At 42.0% G+C, this 22,153-nt stretch overlaps 1 protein-coding gene across 2 annotated transcripts in view; it reads left to right on the top strand.

Annotated features, from left to right (window-relative positions):
* Window positions 1-22,153, top strand: part of rad18 (RAD18 E3 ubiquitin protein ligase) — a 285,072-nt gene that overhangs the window by 120,710 nt on the left and 142,209 nt on the right. For both annotated transcript variants that reach the window (XM_063067843.1, XM_063067842.1), the window contains exons 8-9: window positions 8,765-8,838; window positions 8,922-8,982. In XM_063067843.1, the coding sequence (XP_062923913.1) occupies window positions 8,765-8,838; window positions 8,922-8,982 (135 nt within the window). The remainder of the gene's footprint in view (window positions 1-8,764; window positions 8,839-8,921; window positions 8,983-22,153) is intronic.

The following is a 22,153-nucleotide window of genomic DNA, read 5'->3' as shown; positions in this document are numbered from 1 at the left end:
AGTGGTTTGGAGATGTGGAAATGTGCAAGACTGGCTTCAGACACTCCAGTATGTAATGGAAGGAATTTTCTGCTGATCAAAATTAAGCAGCATGAACATCTTTATCTGGTGGACAGGTTAAGAAGGGTGGTAATGCTGGATTTGTAAATTATCAGTTTGCATATGGAATTGTATATTGTGTTTTCAGATAGTGAGCTTGAAGAACAGCATGTAGAAGGAAACCCAGACTGCTATGTTGAAAATAATTGACCGCAACACATTACATTTTCCAACAACTGAATCTTCATTCCTGCCAAGCCATCTGCTTAATTTCTTTTGCTGGATAAATCAATCTCTCAGATTTATTTGAGTTATCTAATGTATTATTTTTTTCTTTAAATGTTGCAGACCTGATGAGAAAGTGAATTGTAAGATTAGAATTTACAATCAGGTTATTAAGGAAGACTGACTCTGATTCATTGCTCCATGATCAGGAGCTGGTCACCATGGTGCTTTAAAGCTTCAGACAGTTTGTAAAGAAATGTAATCTGTCTCCTTTTGTTGGCAGACTTTTTTTTAAGATTGCCATTATGTGCAGAACTCCCGTAGCTGGTTATAGGTGTCCTGCAGGCAACAAGAAGGGTAGAATTCACCTGTTTTTATAATTGGTGAAAATATTCTGGAGATTAGCAGGGAGAGTTTGGTCATTGTCAGTCATTGTTACAAAGACCATGTGCAGTGCAAAATGGGCTTTAGCATCTTTGTTCTGCATACTATGCCTCAAAGATTAAATTCTTTTATTAGATTTATTTTAGATCTCATCATTGGTGCATTGTCCTCTTAGTTTATGTTTCATAAGAAGTGGGCACAGTTTGTACCAAGCAACACACACAAAATGCTGGAGGAACTCAGCAGGCTAGGCAGCATCTCTGGAAAAAGGTACAGTTTTGGGCTGAAACCCTTCGGCAGGACTGAAGAAAAAAAGTTGAGAAGTAGATTTAAAAGGTGTGGGGAAGGGAGTGAGAACCATCAGGTGATAGGTGAAACCTGGAGGGGGAGGGATGAAGTAAAGAGCTGGGAAGTTGATTGGTCAAAGTGACAGAAGGCCATGGAAGAAAGAAAAAGAGGGAAGGAGCACCAGAGGGAAGTGATGGGTGGGCAAGGAAATGAGGTGAGAGAGGGAAAAGGGGATGGGAAATGAAGAGGGGTTTGGGGGGCATTACTGGAAGTTTGAGAAATTGATGTTCATGCCATCAGGCTACCCAAACGGAATAGAAGATGTTGTTCCTCCAACCTAAGTGTGGCCTCATCACGCCAGTGGAGGAGATCATAGAAGGACATATCGGAATGGGAAGTGTATTTAAAATGGGTGGCCACTGGGAGGTTCCACTTGTTCTGCCAGACAGAGCGTAGATGCTTGGCAAAGTGGTCTCCCAATCTGCGTCGGGTCTCATCGATGTACAGGAGGCCATACTGGGAGCACCGAACATAGTAAAAGACCCCAACAGAGTCACAGGTGCAGTCTTGCCTTACCTAAAAGGACTGTTTAGGGCCCTGATGGTAGTGAGGGAGGTGGCTGCAAGGACTGGAAGATCACCTGTCTGCAGACCACTGAACCTGCTGTTTTGAACGCCGACAGGCCCAGATATCTCCAGACAGTGATCCCTGCTGCTGACCTCAATGGCTCTAACAATCCAGAGCAGACTCAAAACCTGGACTCCACCACCGTCAATGCAGGTTCCAATGACCTCGGACACCTCCAAAGTGCTGATTGTGCAACCTCCAACTCCCTTTTCTGCCTTGACCTCCAGGCCGGGTTTTCATGCGCTGCTGCTGGAACCCCCGACTCCCCTTCCCTCACCACCACTCCGCAGTCCCGTGTCTCTCAGGTTCCACTGCCAGCTCTTGGGCCCTAAGTGACTCCATTTTCCTCTCATCTTACCATTCCTGAACGCTCCAAACCTCCTTTCTCCTCAGACACTTCCAAACCCCTTCCCAGCTCTCATCCGTGCCGGGTCTTCACCATTCCCTCTAACCCTCCCCTCTTTGAGGCCGAATGTTCTGTCCACAGTAAAGGCCTCACCTTTGTCCCTGGCACCCACCCTTCAGTGAGTTCTGCACTCACCAGGACGCTGAGTTCTTCTTCTGCTGCCTCCACCTCTGAGCTTACTTTTTTGTCAAGGAGTCTCTACCCCACACCGATGACCCCTTCTCCTGTCTTCAACCCTTCTCCTCTCCCTGGACACCCCACCCTGGTCTTCTGCCTGCTCTGGACCTTTTCATTGCCAACTGCTGATGGGACATTAATCATTTAGACTTTAACGCTCCTCTCTCCTATTCCAACCTCACTTCTTCCAAACGCTCTGCTCACCACTCCCTCTGCACTAATCTTAACCTCACCATCAAACCCGCGGAAAAAGGAGGTGCTGTAGCAGTCTGGCACACTGACCTCTACCTTACCGAAGCTCAGCGCCAACTCTCAGACACTACTTCTTACTTACCCCTCGAACAGGACCCTATTAAGGAACATCAGGCCATTTCCTCTCACACTATCACCAGCCTTATTGTCTCCACTGCCACCAACCTCATCGTTCCCGCACCCCGCACCTCCCATTTCTATCTCCTACCCAAGTTCCACAAACCCGCTTGTTCAGGTAGACCCATTGACTTAGGTTGTTCCTGCCCCACTGAACTCATATCAGTATACCATATAACCATATAACAATTACAGCACGGAAGCAGGCCATCTCAGCCCTTCTAGTCCATGCCAAATCTGTTCTTGAATACCTTGAATCTGTTTTATCCCCCAAGTTCAGTCCCTTCTGCCTACATCTGTGACACGTCATACGCTCATAACCTTTTCAAGGATTTCAAGTTCCCTGGCCCCCATCATCTTATTTTTACTATGGATGTCCAGTCCCTTTACATCTTCATTCCCCACCAGGAAGGCCTCAAAGCTCTCCTTCTTTTTCTGGACACCAGACCTAACCAGTTTCCCTCCACCACTACTCTCCTCTGCCTAGCGGAACTTGCCCTCACTCTAAATAATTTCTCCTTTGGCTCCTCCCTCATCCTTCAAACAAAAGGGGTAGCTGTGGGTACTCGCATGGGTCCCAACTAATCTTGCCTATTTGTTGGCTAAGTGGAGCAGTCTGTGTTCCAAGCGTACACTGGTGACCGTCCCACACTTTTCCAATGCTAAATCGATGGTGCTGCTTCCTGCACAGTGCTGAACTTGTCGACTTCATCCACTTTGCCTCCAACTTCCACCCTGCCCTCAAATTCACCTCGTCCATTTCCAATACCTCCTTTCCCTTTCTCAATCTCATTGCCTCTATCTAGGGAGACAGCTTTAATACTGATGTCTATTACAAACCCACGGACTCTCACAGCTACCTAAACTACACCTTGTTCCACCCTACTACTTATAAAAACGCCACCCTCTTTTCTCAATTCCTTCGTCTCTGTTGCATCTGCTCTGAGGATGAGGCTTTTCATACTAGAACAAAGAAGATGTCTTTCTTTTTCACAGAAAGGGGCTTCCCTTCCTTCACCATCAATGCTGCCTTCAACCGCATCGCTTCCATTTCACGCACGTCTGCTCTTACTCCATCAGCCTTCCAGGGTTAGGGTTCCTCTTGTCCTCACCTACCACCCCACCAGCCTTCATGTCCAGCACATAATTCTCTGAAACTTTCACCACCTCCAGTGGGATCCCAGCACCAAGCACATCTTTCCCTCCCCCCCCCACCCCAACCCCAACTTTCTGCTTTCTGCAATGATCACTCCTTACACAACTCCTTTGTCCCTCCCTACTGATCTCCCTCCTGGCACTTATCTTTGCAAGCGACACAAGTGCTACACCTGCCCCTACAACTTCTCCCTCACTACCATTCAGGGCCCTAAACAGTCCTTTCAGGTGAGGTGACACTTCACCTGTGAGTCTGTTGGGGTCATTTACTGTGTTTGGTGCTCCCGGTGTGGCCTCTTGTACATCAAGGAGACCCAACATAGATTGGGAGACCGCTTCACTGAGCATCTATGCTCCGACTGCCAGAACAAGTGGGATCTCCCAGTGGCCACCTATTTTAATTCCACCTAATTCTCATTCCGATATGTCCATCCATGGCCTCCTCCACTGTTGTGATGAGGCCACACTTAGGTTGGAGGAACAACACCTTATATTCTGATTGGGTAGCCTGATGCATGAACATCGATTTCTCAAACTTCTGGTAATGCCCCTCAAACCCCGCTTCTCAATTTGCCATCCCCTTTTCCCTCTCTTTCCTCATTTTGCCCACCCATCGCTTCCCTCTGATGCTCCTTCCCCCTTTTTCTTTCTTCCATGGCCTTCTGTCACTTTCACCAATCAACTTCCCAGCTCTACTTCATCTCTTCCCCTCCAAGTTTCACCTATTGCTTGATGGTTCTGCCTCCCCTCCCCCAACCTTTTAAATCTACTCCTCAACATTTTTTCTCCAGTCCTGCCGAAGAGTTTCAGCCAGGAATGTCAACTGTACTTTTTTCCATAGGTGCTGCCTGGCCTGCTGAGTTCCTCCAGCATTTTGTGTGTGATGCTTGGTACAAACTGTGCCCACTTATGAAACATAAACTGTGTGTGTTGCTTGAATTTCTTCAGATTTTCTCTTGTTTGTGGTTTGTTTACAGTTTGTACCAAGCTTTTTTCGCTCAATAAGATGATTGTATTGTATGTAACATATTTGTCAAATATGATTTTGAAGTGCCCTAAAGATTTAAAAAATTAACTTTATTTGTCAGAAGTACATTGAAACGTACAGTGAAATGCTTTGTTTAGTATCAACGACAACACAGTCTGGATATGTGCTGGGGCAGCCCTCAAGTGTTGCCATGCTTCCACGCTAACTTAGCATGTTCACAACTTTATTAACTTTAACCCGTATGCCTTTAGAATGTGGAAGGAAACTGGAGCACCCAGAGAAAACCCACATGGTCACTGTGAGAACATACGCATTCATCACAGACAGCTGCTGGAAATGTACCCCAATCTCATAACTGGCTCTGAAAAGCATTGCGCTAACTACTTTGCTGCCGTGCTGCTCTGGTCTGCATTGCTTCCTTTATAGTAAATTGACAAATTTGGAGCTTGGCAAATGTATCCTGTAATATAATAATGACTGGTAACTATTTATCTCAACTTAGTCCAATCATAATTATTCCTATTTTGTCTCTTTTTTTCACTTAATTAGAGTCTCAAGTTATTTAATGATGTGTGAATAATAGTTGTTTAATCAGAATCAGGATTATTGTCACTGACATAAGTTGTGATTTTTTTTGTTTTCTGTTGTTGTGAAATGGGCGAATTGATGTTTACAGTATGGTTTTAACTTTCTAGGAGGAGGTGGTTGCGTCTTTCTTAGGTAATCTAGCATTGTTTGATGGGTAATCTTTAATTCCGAGCTGTGATAGGAAGAGCTTTTATTGGAGATGTTGTTTCTACTCCAGTACTCCTTCCATCAGAACTCAAGTCAAATGTTAGTGAATAGTAGCATTCCATTAGTCCTAAAAGTGGTTAATTGACTAAAGTTGAGGTTTAAGAGTTTTATGGATTTGGTTTCCTCTGCAAGTGTTATCAGGGATGGTAACCATTTAGCCAGATTTCCTTGTGGTTACTTGTGACATTTCTAATCGCCCTCTTAACACCATCTGAGCACAGCAGCTAGCAGTACGGTATGGTCAAGTCAAGCAACACCAGCACTGTAGTCTTAATCATCTACACATGTGGCTCTCTGTTTAGGTTTTAGTAAAAAGTCAGACATATTAAAATATCCCCAGCGCATTAGGTAAATTATAGCGAATAAACAACAAAAGCTTGATTATGTTTGGAGGATTAAGTGCATATTTCTTTACAGACGGGATAAGATTGTGAGGGATTTAAAAGCAAGGATGGCCACTTGAAAATGATGATATTGTTAGAGCAGGGTGTCAATGTGGCTCTAAGTGTAGAAATGGACTGGAGTCTAGCCAGAGAGGGCATTTTCAGAATGTTTTATCTATATAATGCTGTGACTATTAATGCATCTCCAGTGGCTTTCTGTTTTTATTACAAATGATTCATCCTGATTTTGCTTCCTTAAAACTGAAAATGCACATATTTGTCTTTGTTGCTCAGGTCAACAGGTTTCAACAATTCCCTGTGACAATGAGAAACCTTATTGGTGTTCCCATGCTGGTTTCCTTTTGATCTGCTTTGTGAATCACTGATTTTCAAACTGAATTATATTTCAAGAGCATTTGGTGTAGGTGGAATGCTGGCAATTAATCACACGTACTTTGTTAAAATAAATGAAATTTTTTGTGACCTTTGGCTATTCATGGGAAATAAATCTTAAATCTTCCTTGGCATTTAATTTTATTTTATTTATTCTGTTAATATTCTCTTTAAAACCATGCGTCTTTAAAAAAAATTATGAACCTCAAAAGCTAATTTATGACTTCAAAATACTCCCCGACCTTTCCCATATATTTTGGATGGTTGTAGCAAGTCAGTGCATCCTATCCAATGGTCTTGTGCTCGCTTGAGCAGCAGAATGGAGATCATTTAGGTTTTCAAATTGTGTTTTGTTTACCCTATTTAGTATTACCATGAAAGCTGGTTGAAAGTCAGCTGACAACTTGATGCTGTTCGTTATTAAATAAGCTGGCAATAAATGTTGTTCAGGCTATTAGAGTGTTGGCCATCTACCAGGAGGTATTGGTGTGATTCTGCTGATCATTAGCCATGGAGAACTGATGTCCAACTGCAATGTATGTATTAGTGTGTGCCAATCTTCTGTGCCTGCGCAGTGTAGCGCGGAAGAACAGAGCATACAGATGCTGAGAAGTAGTTATACCTGACCTTTTGCTTCAGGCTGTAATAGTTTGAGCCAAGTAAATGGATGCACTTTGAATTTGGTTCCCAGTTTTATACCAGACATCGCAGGTGCATCTAAAATGGCTGGCTTCAAACGTTTAAGTGTGTTCTCTAACTTGTATGAATGTTCTTTTTAAATTATATTTCTTTACTTCACCTCTTGGTCCTCCGTCCCAGGTTAGAACCTGAACAATTCTCAAGTCAGTATTCAAATTAAATTACCACATCAAAAAATATCCATTACAGTAGCCAAAGTCATCTTGAAATCTCCCAAATCTCATTCATATATACATGGGTTGTATTTGATGGCCATTTGTAAGCTGTGGGGGCCATTATTCACTGTATATTTTTAAATTAACAGCAGTTTTATTTATTTTTAAATATTTTAATTTTGTTAACTTGTTCTTTGGGTTTTTGATTACTTAAATGCTTCTGATGTCTCAGAACCAGATGTATCAGGTTTTTGATTACTTAAGTGTTTCTGATGTCTGGTATGGGAGTGGGGTGGGGGGCTACTGCACAGGACTGAAAGATGCTGCAGGGTGTTGTAAATTTAGTCGGCTCCATCGTAGGTACTAGCCTGCAAAGTACCCAGGACATCTTCAAGGAGCGGTGTCTCAGAAAGGCAGCGTCCATTATTAAAAACCTCCAGCACCCAGGGCATGCCCTTTTCTCACTGTTACCATCAAGTAGGAGGTACAGAAGCCTGAAGGCATGCACTCAGCGATTCAGGAACAGCTTCTTCCCCTCTGCCATCCGATTCCTAAATGGACATTGAACCCATGAACACCACCTCACTTTTTAAATTTATATTATTTCTTTTTTTTTGCACAATTTTTAATCTATTCAATATAGAGGGGAGGAGAAGATGGTGGCGCGATGCAGTGTGCGTGGCCGCTCCGAATGATATCGTATTTGTGAAGTAGGATGCCATGCACAATTCTGATTTGATGGAGACAGACATAAAGAAGCACAGAGGAACATCTGGAGAAACTTCTGAAATGCCTGTTTCGCTGCCACTGCTACTGCGTGATCGAGAGTCTCCGGAGGGAAGGCCCCAAATCCTCAGCTTTGCCTATTGCCTGTTGCCAGGACTGGGGTCGAAGCACTCGGCAGAGATGGTGCTCGGTGCTCGGTGTCGGAGGGCTGGTCGGAGGCTCGAAGTTTTCGAAAGGACTCAGAGTCGGACTGTGGTCGAGGTGCTTCCAGGGTGCTGCATTGGCAAGTTAGCGGCGCTGGAAGCTCATGGCAGGGAAAGTTTCTCCCTTCAACTGTCTGTGAGAGATGATGGGACTTTCGAGAGACTTTGAAAGTTTTTTTACGTGCCCATGGTCTGTTCTTCATCAAATTATGGTATTGCTCTGCACTGTTGTAACTATATGTTATAATTATGTGGTTTTTGTCAGTTTTTTGTCTTGGTTTGTCTTGTGTTTCTGTGATATTCTAGAGGAACAAATTGTATCATTTCTTAATGCATGCATTACTAAATGACAATAAAAGAGGACTGTGTGTCCTCATAATCTAAATACGTATACTGTAATTGATTTACTTATTTTTTTCCCTTCTATGTTATGTATTGCATTGAGGTGCTGCTGTTAAGCTAACAAATATCACGACATATGCCAGTGATAATAAACCTGATTCTGATTCTGTAAATAGTTTAGAGACATTGACATGGCCTTCTGACAGTTGCGCTCAATGCTAGTTTGGTCCACAAGCGGATCAGAAACAGATGTGTTTGCATGCCAAGGAAACTTTAACCACAAGTTTAACATTTCATATTTTATTGTTACAATTCAGTCATGTATGAGATGTTTGAGATAGTGAAAAGGAGAGAAAAATACAGGCTTTTTTCATGCTTGAAATGATTTTCAATTGCTTTTTTTCATTCAGCCAAGGACATTGCCAAAGAAATTGAAAAGAATGAAAAGACCCGAGCTCAGCTTGAAGCCAAAGTGGTTGAAAATGTAAGTGTACTTTAATGCTTTCTCTGTATTTTAATCTACCTGAAGGAGAAAGAAAAAAGTTATAGCTCAGTTGTTTTCATTAGGCAATGAAATTCACGAAGGATCAGTCAGAAGAAGAAATTGATGCGCTCCACAAGGACTATCGTAAGTATAGGATTTTTTTAAACTAGTGCCTTTTAGAGTTTGGAACCTTGTATTTGAATGCATAAACAATGACAGTGTTTACAGCTGTCCTGTGACCAGCACTCGTAAACCTTGAGAGACACAAGGATGTCCCCGGAGAGGGAACAGTGAAGATTTACTGGCATGGGGTGAAGGAAATGGGTCATGTGGAGAGACTATGGCTGGGATCTTTATCAGAGCAGAGCAGAATACAGGGGGGATTTGGTAAATATGTTCAAAATTATAAAATATTTTTGAGATTGGGAAAAGCTTCTACTGCTGGCTGTTGGTAAACAGGACATAAATGTTAAACAATTGTTGAAAAGGTAATGAGTTAAATATTCTTCCAGAGTGATTTGTATTGTTTTGGTATACATGGAAGCAAATTTAATAGAAATTTTCAGAATTGTATTAGATAAATACTTGAGGGAAAAAAACATTCTGCAGGGCTGTGTGAGAGGAGCTGGAGAGTAGAATAAATAGTTACAGGAGATGACGCTGATAGTATAGGCTGAATGCTTTCTGTTTGCCACTATACAGGCCTAGAAGGTGAAAATGAGTTTATTGTCATAGCACAAGTACATATATGCACTTACTTGCAGCTGCAGCATAGGCATATTGCATCATATAAGCAGCATCCGTAAGAGAAGTTTAAATTACATATAACCTTTACAAGTAAGAGCATAGGGGGTGCTGATGCTTTTTTTGCTGAGGGGGTGTCTTTGCTTTGCTGCTGTTTATGTGTGGAGGGTTTTTGGGATGGGGCACTCCTCTCTTTTCGTCAATGTTTGCGAAGAAAAAGAATTTCAGGATGTATATTGTATGCATTTCTCTGACATTAAATGTACCTATTGAAACAATTTAAACAAAAGTTCAACTTCAAGTTTATAGCCATTTACCTGTACACGTGTATACAGTTAAATGAAACCATGTTCCTCAGGGACCAAGGTGTAAAACACATTACATATATCACATACAGTACATAAAATAAAATTAAGACAATAATATGAACAGATAAATGAAGTATTCTGTAGCTGTATAAGTTGACATAAAGTGTATATACAACATATAATTAAATATACAACAGCATAATGCTACTGGCACTGTCATAACTAATGTGTACAGGGTTGTAGCACACTGTTCAGAAATCTCAGTCTGGGAGAAGAAGCTATTACACAGCCTAACAGTCCTCGGTCTTGCATTGCGGTACCTTCTGACTGAGTGTAGGAGGTCAAAGAGATTGTGGGACAAATGGGAGGGATCGTTGGCAATGCTGAAGACTGTGAATGCGGTGCTTTTGGTATTTGTCTTGGATGGAGGAGTGAGAAACCCTGGTGATTCCCTCAGCAGTCCTCACAATCAGTTGCAGGATCTTGTGCTCAGATGCCTTTGATTCCCATACTAGATGGTGCTACAGTTGTCAGGACACTCTCAAAGATGCTCTGGGAGACTGTGGTTAAAATGGAGGTGGGGAACCTTGCTCACCTCAATCTCCTCAAGAAGTAGAGGCACTGTTGTGCTTTCTTGACTGAAGAGAAGGTGTTGAGGGACCAGATGAGATCACCCGTGATGTATACTCTAAGAAACTTGGTTCTCCTGACTCTATCCACAGAGAAGCCATTGGTGTGCAATAAGGAGTAGTCAGCCTGCACCTTCCTGAAGTCCACAATCACCTCCACCTGTTTGCGGCAGTCCATGAGCTTCTCTACCTTCTCCCTGTGTGCTGACTCATCATTGTTGCTGCTGAGGCCAACTACTGTTATGTCATCAGTGAACTTAATGATGTGGTTAGAGCTTGGATCTAGCAGTACAGTTATGCGTTAGCTGCAGCTGAGTACATAGAAAGGCTGCTCAAATCTTTCTGTGCTACTTTGATGACTGTATTGGTGCTGTATGATCTCTAGAGAGATTGTTTACGATAACTTTTATAAACCTACTGACTCTCACAGATGTCTTGAGTATACATCGCCTCCCACCCTGTCACATGTTTAAAAATGCTATTTCCCTCTTGTCAGTTCCTCTGAGTCTGTCACATCTATTCCCCGAATAAGACTTCCCTTTCTAGGGCATCAGAGATGTCCTCCTTCAGAGAATGGGATTTCCCTTCCTCTACCATTGATGCTGCCCTCACTCACATCTCCATTTCTGCCATCTACCTACACCCCATCTTCCTGTTGCCCTAACAGGTTTGGAGTTCCCCTTGTGCTTAGCTATCACCCCATGAGCCTACACTTCGAGCGTATCATTCTCCACAACCTCCACCATCTTCAATAGGGTCTCACCATCAAACACATCTTTACCATACATGTGCATGCACACACAGACATAGCCACACAGACAGACAGACACACTCACACACTCACTCACTTACTCACTCACTCTCTCTGCTTTTCGCAGGGATCACTCTGTGATTCTCTTGTTTATTTATGCCACCCCACTAAATTCTCTCCTGGCATTTATCCCTCCAAGCGGAAGAAGTGGTACATATGCCCTTTCACCTCCTCCCTCACATCCATTCAGGGCCTCAAACAGCTCTTCCAGGTGAGACAACACTTGATCTATCGTATCCCATGCTCCTGGTGTAGCACGATGCAGATGCTGGAAATCCAAAGCAACACACACAAAACCACGACTCATGAATCCTGATGAAGGATCTTGGCAAAGTTCCACTCCTGTGTTGACATTCTCCAACTTAATGTATCATGTTTTGTTGCTCAATGTGTAACTATATTAGATTAGATTAGTTTATTGACATATACAGCAGGGTGCAATGAAAATCCTTGTTTTAATGAAGTTCACAGAATAATCAGTGTGTTCCTTTGAATATTGTTGTATTTATTTTATTTTTATTTTATTGAGATCCAGCACAGTTGACCTTGGATTCAATTCCCGCCACTGTCTGTAAGGAGTTTATACGTTCTCCCTGTGACTGCATGGGTTTCCTCTGGGTGCTCCGATTTCCTCCCACAGTCCAAAGATGTACCGTTGGTCGGTTAATTGGTCATTGTACATTATCCGGTGATTAGGCTAGGGTTAAATTGGGGCAATTGCTGTGCAGCGTACCTCAAAGGGCCAGATGGGCTTATTCTGCGCTGTACCTCAACAAAATAAAATAAATACAACAGTATGCAAAAGAACAGAATGGTGCAAAGATTGTAATACAATCTGGAGTAGTGCAAATCAAAACTAAAATGACAATAGCAGAGTAACCAATAATGGGAAAGTTAAGCATATGAATACGTGCCTGTATCTCCAAGAAGGGAGTGTGAAAAATGTGATTGGTACAGATGTCTGATAGTATTGGAGGTGGGGGGAGATTTTTTTTAAGTCAGGACGTCTGGGCTTTCAAGCTCCTGAATCTTCTCCCAGAAGGTAGAAGAGAGAAAAGGGAATGACTATAGAGGCAAGCAGCCCAAAAGTACTAGCCTTCCTTAAGCAATGCATCATGAAGAGGGAGTGAATGGAAGTAAGTGATGAGCCTGTCATGGACTGGGCTGTATTTACCACTACCTGCAGTTTCAGTCAATCAAGAGCAGAGCAGTTGCCATAGCAGGCTGAAATGCAAACAAATCAGAATACTTTACACTCATGGACATCCTAATCCTGACTCCCAATCTGACAGACTCAACAGAAACTTCAGGATTGGTGTCTGTCAACCATAGCATATAATAAAAGGTCTGTATTATCCTCAGATCTTGACCACATTCTCCCATTTTCTTAGAGAAACATAGAAACGTAAAAAACCTGCAGCTCAATACAGATCCTTTGGCCCACAGTGCTGTGCTGAACATGTACTTACTTTAGAAATTGCCTAGGGTTACCCATAGCCCTCTATTTTTCTAAGCTCCATGTACCTATCCAAGAGTCTCTTAAAAGACCCTATTGTATCCGCCTCCACCACCGTCGTGGCAGCCCATTCCACGCACTCACCACTCTGTTTTAAAAAAAACACTTACCCCTGACATCTCCTCTGTACCTACTTCTAGGCATCTTAAAACTGTGCCCTCTCATGTTAGCCATTTCAGCCCTGGGAAAAACCCTCTGACTATCCACATGATCAATGCCTCTCATCATCTTATACACTCCTATCAGGTCACCTCTGTTCCTCTGTTGCTCCAAGGAGAAAAGGCCAAGTTCACTCAACCTATTCTTATAAGGCATGCTCCCCACTCTGGGCAACATCCTTGTAAATTGCCTCTGCACCCTTTCTGTAGTTTTCACCTCCTTCCTGTAGTGTAGTGACCAGAACTGAGCACAGTACTCCAAGTGAGGTCTGACCGGCGTCCTATATAGCTGTAATATTCTTGTCCATTGCGGGGAAGATTCTGGCCCACATCCTGCTCAACCGCCTTCTCCAACATCTTGGGCAAGGTCTGCTCCCAGAAAGCCAGTGCGGCTTCCGTGCTGAACGTGGGACCGCGGACATGATTTTTGCTGCGCGCTAACTCCAGGAAAAATGCCAGGAGCAACACAGCGACCTCTTCGTGACCTTTGTCGATTTAACCAAGGCTTTCGATACGGTCAGCAGAGAAGGCTTGTGGAAGATCATGGAGAATTTTGGCTGCCCCAGCAAGTTCATCACAATCGTCCGGCAGTTCCACGACGGTATGATGGTGAAAGTTCTGGATGACGGTGACGAGTCGGAGGCCTTCCCAGTGACAAATGGCGTCAAACAAGGCTGCGTTCTTGCCCCGACTCTGTTCAGTATGGTATTTTCTGCCATGCTGACAGATGCCTTCCGTAACTACGAAGAAGGAATCCACTTCAGGTACAGGACTGACGCAGGTTGTTCAACCTTAGGCACCTGCAGGCAGTTACAAAGGTGCAAGAGACTGTCATCAGAGACTTCTTGTTGCTGATGACTGCGCACTCAACGCCAGCTCAGAGCAGGAGATGCAGCGTGAAATGGACTGCTTCTCACAAGCCAACAACTTCAGTCTCACTATCAGCACCAAAAAGACCGAAGTTATGTACCAGCCTGCCCTGGGAAAGCCATACCAGGAGCCGCGCATCACGGTGAAGGGCCAGAACCTCCAGGCAGTCAACAACTTCACCTACCTGGGCAGTATACTCTCTCGTGCAGTGAACATAGATGCTGAGGACAACAACAGGATTGCCAAAGCCAGCGCCGCCTTTGGGAGACTCCGTGAGAATGTCTGGGAGCGGAGAGGACTCAGCCTTACCACCAAGCTGAAGGTCTACTGTGCAGTGGTCCTTACCACCCTCCTTTACGCCAGCGAGACCTGGACTGTCTACAGCAGACACGCCAAACATCTCAACCACTTTCACCTGAGCTGTCTCCGCAGACTCCTCCACATCAGGTGGCAGGACAAAGTCCCCGACACGGAAGTCCTGGAACGAGCTGGGCTCTGCAGCGTCTACACCCTCCTGCTGAAAGCCCAAGTCAGGTGGGCTGGACGTGCGGTCAGAATGCCAGACAGCCGATTGCCTAAGCAGCTGCTGTACGGAGAACTGTGTCAGGGCAAGCGCTCAGTCGGGGGGCAGAAGAAACGTTACAAAGACTGCCTCAAAGCCTCCCTCAAAGTCCTGGGTGTCGACATCAACACGTGGGAGATGCTTGCCCTCGACCGTCCAGCTTGGCGCAGCAAGATCACCACAGGAGCCCGTGCAGCTGAAGCCAGGCTCATCATCGAGGCACAACGAAAGCGTGCTGTGTGCAAGGCCCGAGCAGCATCCACTGCCACGACAGCACCCACCCACTTGTGTCCCACATGTGGGCGAGCCTTCAGGGCCCGGATTGGCCTCATCAGTCACCTCCGGACCCACAGCCACCAATCTCCCATTTGACTTTGAAGCCATGATCATCTTCGATTGCGAAGGATGAACAACAATATTACCTCTCTGCTCTTGAACTCAATCCCACGGTTGATGAAGGCCAATACACCGTATGCCTTCGTAACCACACAGTCAACCTACGCAGCAGCTTTGAGTGTCCTATGGACTCAGACCCCAAGATCCCTCTGATCCTCCACACTGCCAAAAGTCTTATCATTAATACTATATTCTGTCATCATATTTGACCTCCCTAAATGGACCACCTCACACTCATCTGGGTTGAATTCCATCTGCCACTTCTCAGCCTAGTTTTGCATCCTATCAATGTCCCACTGTAACCTCTGACAGCCCTCCACACTGTCCACAACACCAGAACAGATCCCTGAAGCACACCACTGGTGACCAACCTCCATGCAGAATATGACCCATCTACAACCACTCTTTGCCTTCTGTGGGCAAGCCAGTTCTGGATCCACAATGCAAGGTCCCCTTGGATCCCATGCCTCCTTACTTTCTCAATAAACCTTGCATGGGATACCTTATCAAATGCCTTGCTGAAATCCATATACGCTACATCTACTGCTCTACCTTCATCGAAGTATTTAGTCACATCTTTGAAAAATTCAATCAGGCTCGTAAGGCACGACCTGCCTTTGACAAAGCCATGCTAACTATTCCTAATCATATTTTGCCTCTCCAAATGTTCATAAGTCCTGCCTCTCGGGATCTTCTCAATCAACTTAACCAACCACTGAAGTAAGACTTACTGGTCTGTAATTTCCTGGGCTATCTCTACTCCCGTTCTTGAATAATGGAACAACATCCGTAATCCTCCAATCCTCCAGAACCTCTCCTGTCCCTATTGATCATTGCTAGAGGCTCAACAATCTCCTTCCTCACCTCCCACAGTCGCCTGGGGTATATCTCGTCCGGTTCCGGTGACTTATCCAATTTGATGCTTTGCAAAAGCTCCAGCACATCCTCTTTCTTAATGTCTATATGCTCAAGCTTTTCAGTCCACCAAAAGTCATCCCTACAATTGACAAGGTCCTTTTCCGTGGTGAATATTGAAGCCAAGTATTCATTAAGTACCTCCGCTACCTCCTCCGGTTCCATACACACTTTTACACTGTCACACTTGATTCACCCTATTCTCTCACATCTTATCCTCTTGATCTTTCTTTTGAAGTGCAGGTTCTGTTTTTACCAATATTCTTTATTGTTTTTTCAATTTATGGACGTAAGGTTAAGAAGAGATTTACTCCTTTTAGACCATTATTTAGTTTGATCTTAAACATTTACCTATTTGGTTAACGCTCTATGTACCTGAACAATAATCTTTCATTCTTAGTCCTGAATTTGTGAGTCAATCCATTCCTGTTGGTATGTGCTGCAACTTTTCACTTTGCTTGTGCAAGGTACTTGTGTTTAAATGGTTTTCAGTTTGCTCATGGCTCTGATCTTTTCTATTTCTCATCTCAGAGACAAAAGAATAATTGCAGTTAGGGTACTGGATCAAAGAACATTAAAGCTGAGATTTTATCATCCATTTCAAAATAAGTATAGTAAATGTAAGCACCGGCAGAAATCCATAAAAATCCCGTGAAAGAAACCTACCATATGTGTCTCTTGTTCCTACACCAATATGGTGAACACATCTGTCTTGTTCAGTGTAATGGCAGATTTATTGATTATATTCTGCTGCAACTGCAAGCATTCAAGAACTTCTTTTCAGGACAACCAGGGATAGACAATGTGAGGACCTTGCCTGAATGCCCATAAACTGAGATTAATTTAAATATGAATTATTTCTTGTAGGTACCTTCCCATATGTGATTGTGTAATTTTACATAGAGATGCATTTTTTTAGGGCTCAACTCCAAGTAAGAACTGAAATAAAAATTAACTTTTCTATTTTCTGTTGTTGCAGTACAGTTTCCCTCTTTTTGTTTAGCTGTGGGTTAGCTGTTATTGCTTTGAATTTGTTTTTAACCTATTCTGGCAGCAATCAATATTTCCAGAGCAATTCTGATCTCCAATTTTTTAAACTCTTTACCTTTCTCTAGTCAGTTTTATTTTGCCAGAGGTAGTATCTATAAGGATTTTTAACTTATTGGATTGAGATAATGTTGAGGAATTTAGCCTCCCCCCCCACCGCCCCATTGATCAGGAATATGTAAATTTGAGCCTCGCTATGTTCTGATATTTATTTGATAAGTAGAAGAAAGTCCATTCCCAGTAAAAATGCTATTACAGACATAATGCAATGCATGGTTGCTTTTGTATGGCAGAGAACCGTGTGCTTTCAAATTTACTGTAAAGGTAAATAAAAAATTAGAAGTTAATGATTCCATAACCTGTGAAACAGAATTTACAACCCCAATATATTTCATTTTATTCACTTCAAAAACAAGAATTGAGGAAGTGATAGATTTATGCTGCAAGGTGTTCTTCAATAATTATTTTGTTCTATTTAATCAGTGATATTGAGGGCTGAGGAAGGAGGCCCAGAAATGAATAATGTAAAGCGAGGCCTTGGAACTAAATTGCCTCATAAATCAAATGTTACCTGACAAGAAATTAAATAATTGTTTCTTTGTAGTGTGGAGCTATTTAGCTTTGAGTGGAGATGAATCTGCAAATTATCTCATGTACTTCTAGGTCTGTTATTCAGTACTCATGATCTAAATTCTTCACTGTTTCTTTCAGTGGTACCTGAGTTTTCTAATCCTATTATTAAACATACTTTAAGAATTTGGTTTCAGTTTCATAGATTTTTTGAGTTAAATAATTTTGTTCTTTCTAGTAATATCCATTTAAATTATTTTTTTAAACTATCAATTTTGGATAAGACCTTTTTAATTTAGAAAACCAAGGGAATAACAACTTTTTCAGATTTGTTTTTACGGGACTATTTAATGTCTTTTTCTCAGTTAGTGGATAAATATGGTTTAGCTAATGTACATTTCTTTAGATATTTACAAATTAGGAATTTTTTACGTGGTTTGCTGCCAAATTACCCCTCTGCTTATCCACCTAGTATGACAGATGCTCTTTTTCAGCTTAAACCACTTCCAAAAGGGTTGATAGCTATAATTTATAAATGGATATTGAATTTACAAATGATATCTTTCTTTTTTAATCTTTTTATTTTCAAGTTCATAAACAAAATAACAATAGTAATACAAAGAGATTGGAATTACCTTATTGTTAATAAACGTGTACAAAAAGGACTTCAAATAGTACAGATGTAATAGACTTCCAAACTCTTGATATGATTAATCATGAAGAAAAAAAGAAATAAAAAGAAAAGGAGATTACAAAGCAAAACCCCACCCCCCAAAAAATAGAACTGATTGCTAAACCCCAAAAAAAGGAAACAGAACAAAACAAGGCTGAACCAATATCTTAAATCGAATACATTCAATAATGTCATCAACACCGCTCCCCTATTCATATATTCTAAGTTAATAAAAAGGATTCAGAAAAGGTCAAGCTACATCATATAGAAATGTTGAATAAATGGCTTCCAAGTCTCTTCAAATTTAAGCGAAGGATCAAAAATGACACTTCTGATTTTTTCTGAACTTAAATATGATATAGTTTGGGAAAACCATTGAAATGTAGTAGGAGGGTTGGTCTCTTTCCAATTCAATAAAATGGATCTTCTGGCCATTTATGTAACAAATGCAATCATCTGACAAGCTGAAGAGGATAAAGATCTATGTTCTGTCATTGGCAAACCAAAAATTGCTGTAACAGGGTGGGGTTGTAAGTCAAAACGCAATACAGTTGAAATAATATCAAAAATATCTTTCCAGAGTTTTTCCAAGAGAGGGCAGGACCAGAACATATGAGTCAAAGAAGCCACCTCAGAGTGACATCTGTCACAAATAGGGTTTATATGGGAATAAAAACGAGCTAGTTTATCTTTAGACATGTGGGCCCTATGCACTACCTTAAATTAAATCAGCGTATGTTTAGCACATATAGAGAAAGAGCTAACTAATTGAAAAATTTTTTCCCATTTCTCTATAGGTACGCAAAGTTGAAGTTCCCTTTCCCATTTTTAATTTTATCGGATATACCTGGCTGTAATTTCATAATTATATCATAAATAGTTGCTATTAATCCCTTCTGATAAGCATTTAAACCTAAAATTTTATCTGTGATGGTAGGCAGCGTGGTATTTAAAAAGTTTCTTATTTGTAAATATCTAAAAAAAAATGGGATCTGGGCACATTCTGATTTGATGGAAATGGACTTGAGAGTACAGAGGAACATCTGGAAAACTTCTGAAATGCCCGCTACGCTGCTGCTGCTACTGTGTGGTAACCGGAATCTCTGGAGCAGAAGGTCCCGAAATCCTCGGCTTTGTTTGTTTCAGCGGCCGGGGCTAGGTCAAAGGCGCTCGGCAGAGGATGGCGCTCGGGAGGCTGTTTCGGAGGGGCTGGTCGGAGGCTCGAAGTTTTCGGACGGATGGACTCAGTGTTGGCTATGGTCGGCTGCTTCCAAGGCATTGGCAAGTTGACGGTGCCTGGAGGTTTATGACAGGGTGTTTCTCCCTTTTGCCACCTGCTACTGGGGACTCAGGAGTTGATTGACTCGGAAACTTTTGAGACTTTTTTTTATGATGCCCATGGTTTGTTCTTCATCAAATTATGGTACAGGTGTCCCCCGCTTTTTGAACGGTCGCTTTATGAAACTTCACTGTTACGAAAGACCTACATTAGTTACCTGTTTTCGCTAACAGAAGGTGTTTTCACTGTTAGGAAAGAAGGCAGCGCGCGAAAAAGGCAGCGCGCGCCCCGAGCAACCGCTCCCCCAGATTCGGAATGGCATTCTCGCCAGCATTGCTTAAACACGTGCCTGTGAGCAGCCATTAGCAAGATGAGTTCTAAGGTATCGGAAAAGCCTAAAAGAGCTCGTAAGGGTGTAACACTTAGTGACTAAACTTAGTGACTAAACTTAAACTTAGTGACTACACTTAAACTAAGAAATAAACAAGCTAATTAATTAGATGCCGCCTGGCATGTAAATGTCGGCCCAGATCAGAGACGATTGCCGATTGTGTGCCTTTGATCTGGACCGACATTTACGTGCCGGGCAGCACCTAATTAATTAGCTTGTTTATTTTGGCTTTTTTCTTAAACATGTGCTGGGCACGTCCTGGCTACCGCTGCATTCTTCGCGGATTGGTATCAGTCGGCGGTCCGGAGGGTGGGGGCCACTGCACCACCCCAACCTCCGACGACTCAGCCTAACACACCATCATCAATGTGCTCTGCGCTGTCTTCCTGATTCCCGTAAGTGATACTACACTGTACATACGTTATTTCTACTTTATATAGGCTGTGTATTTTTACGTGTTATTTGGTATGATTTGGCAGCTTCATAGCTTAAAGGTCACTGGAGAGCGCTTGCGCCGTGTTTTTGCCGAGAGCGCTTACGTGAGATTTTCGCTACGGAGAACAGTGCAGGCAATAATTGTAGAGAAGTATTTCTACTTTATATAGGCTGTGTGTTTATCATTATTCCTGCTTTTTCTATATGTTACTGTTACTTTAGGTTTTATGTGTTACTTGGCATGACTTGGTAGGTTATTTTTGGGTCTGTGAACACTCACAAATTTTTCCCATATAAATAAATGGTAATTGCTTCTTCGCTTTATGACTTTCCGGCTTACGGACCATTTCATAGGAACGCTCTACCTTCAGATGGTGGGGGAAACCTGTATTGCTTTGCACTGCTGTAACTGTATGTTGTAATTATGTGGCTCTGCCAGTGTAAGTCTTTGGTTTGTTCTGTTTTCTGTGATATCGCTCCGGAGAAACATTGTATCATTTCTTAATGCATGTATGCATTTCGAAATGACAGTACAAGAGGACTGAGTGTTCTCATAATCTAATCTAATCTAATTATATTTATTAGAGAACTGTTCAAAAGACATGAAACAGTTATTCTGAAATAGTAACGGAAACATGTTATACCTTTCATTTTCCATATCAAAAAGGCTTGATCCATAACCAAGGGTTGAAAAAAAATTAGATATAATAGGGCTTGATAGTATAAATTTGTTCAAACCAAAAAATTTACGAAATTGGAACTATATTTGTAATGTATGTTTAATTATTGGATTAACCATTTGTTTATTCAATTTAGAGAATACAAAAAGAAGTGAAGTTCCTAAAATGGAAACCAAAGAGAACCCTTGTACAGAGTAACCTTCAAGGTTTACCCATTGTGGACTTGGAATTATATCCCAATCTTGTGTCCAAAGTATTAAATATCAAATATTAATTGCCCAGTAATAGAATCTTCGATTCAGCAATGTTAAACCACCATCTTTCTTGGACTTCTGTAAATATTTTTTTACTTAACCTGGGATTTTTATTCTGCCATATATAAGAGGAAATTTTAGAATCAATAGTATCAAAAAAGATTTAGGAATAAAAATTGGTATCGCTTGGAGTAGATATAAAAATTTAGGTAGAATAATCATTTTAATAGCATTGATTCGACCAATGAATGATAGAGACAATGGGGACCATTTAGTAATCAGTTGTTTAACCTGACTAATTAACAACAAAAGATTGAGCTTGAATAAGTCCTTATGTCTCTTAGCAATTTTAACCCCCAAATAAGTAAAATAGTCAGTAATCAATCTGAATGGTGAACATCTATAAATGGGAACCTGCATATTTAATGGAAAAAGTTCACTCTTGCCAAGATTCAATTTGTAACCAGAAAAACTGCTAAACTGAGCAAGCAGAGATAATACTGCTGGAATGGATTTCTCAGGGTTAGAAATATATAATAGTAAATTATCTGCATATAGTGATAATTTATGTATCTCATTCCCACGGGTACTACCAAATATATTAGGAGAGTCACAAATAGCAATAGCTAATGGTTCCAGGGCAATATTGAATAATAATGGACTAAAGCCTGATTTATACTTCTGTGTTAACTGGACGCTGTAACCTACGCAAGTGACTTACGAGTGTTGTGAGCATTTAGACTTGTGCGTTGGTGTGTCTGCGCCGCTCTGCAATTTGTGCACGTCACGCATGCGCACTCAGCTGCCCGCGCAAGGCTTCATGGTCATGGTAGTCTTTCTCGGGGTAAACAAGACGCGAGTGTCTTTTTTCGTAAAAGCGAAATGTGTCCTCTATAATTTCAGAGGTCTGTAAAACTTTATGGAAAGCATTGCAGTCAGAGTTTCTTCCCTGCCCTTCAGTCGCCCAATGGGAAGCTATTACAGCGTAAGATGACTTGCGATGCTACCAAGCGGACCAATCACAGCTGTTGCGTTCTGCGTTGCTGCGATTTTGGGAGAGGTGCACATTGCAGCAAC

This window comes from Mobula hypostoma, chromosome 15 (genome assembly GCF_963921235.1).
Source record: "Mobula hypostoma chromosome 15, sMobHyp1.1, whole genome shotgun sequence".
NCBI classification, from domain to species: Eukaryota; Metazoa; Chordata; class Chondrichthyes; order Myliobatiformes; family Myliobatidae; genus Mobula; species Mobula hypostoma.
Note: the sequence above shows the minus strand (reverse complement) of the source record. Positions and strands in the feature narration are given on the sequence as shown.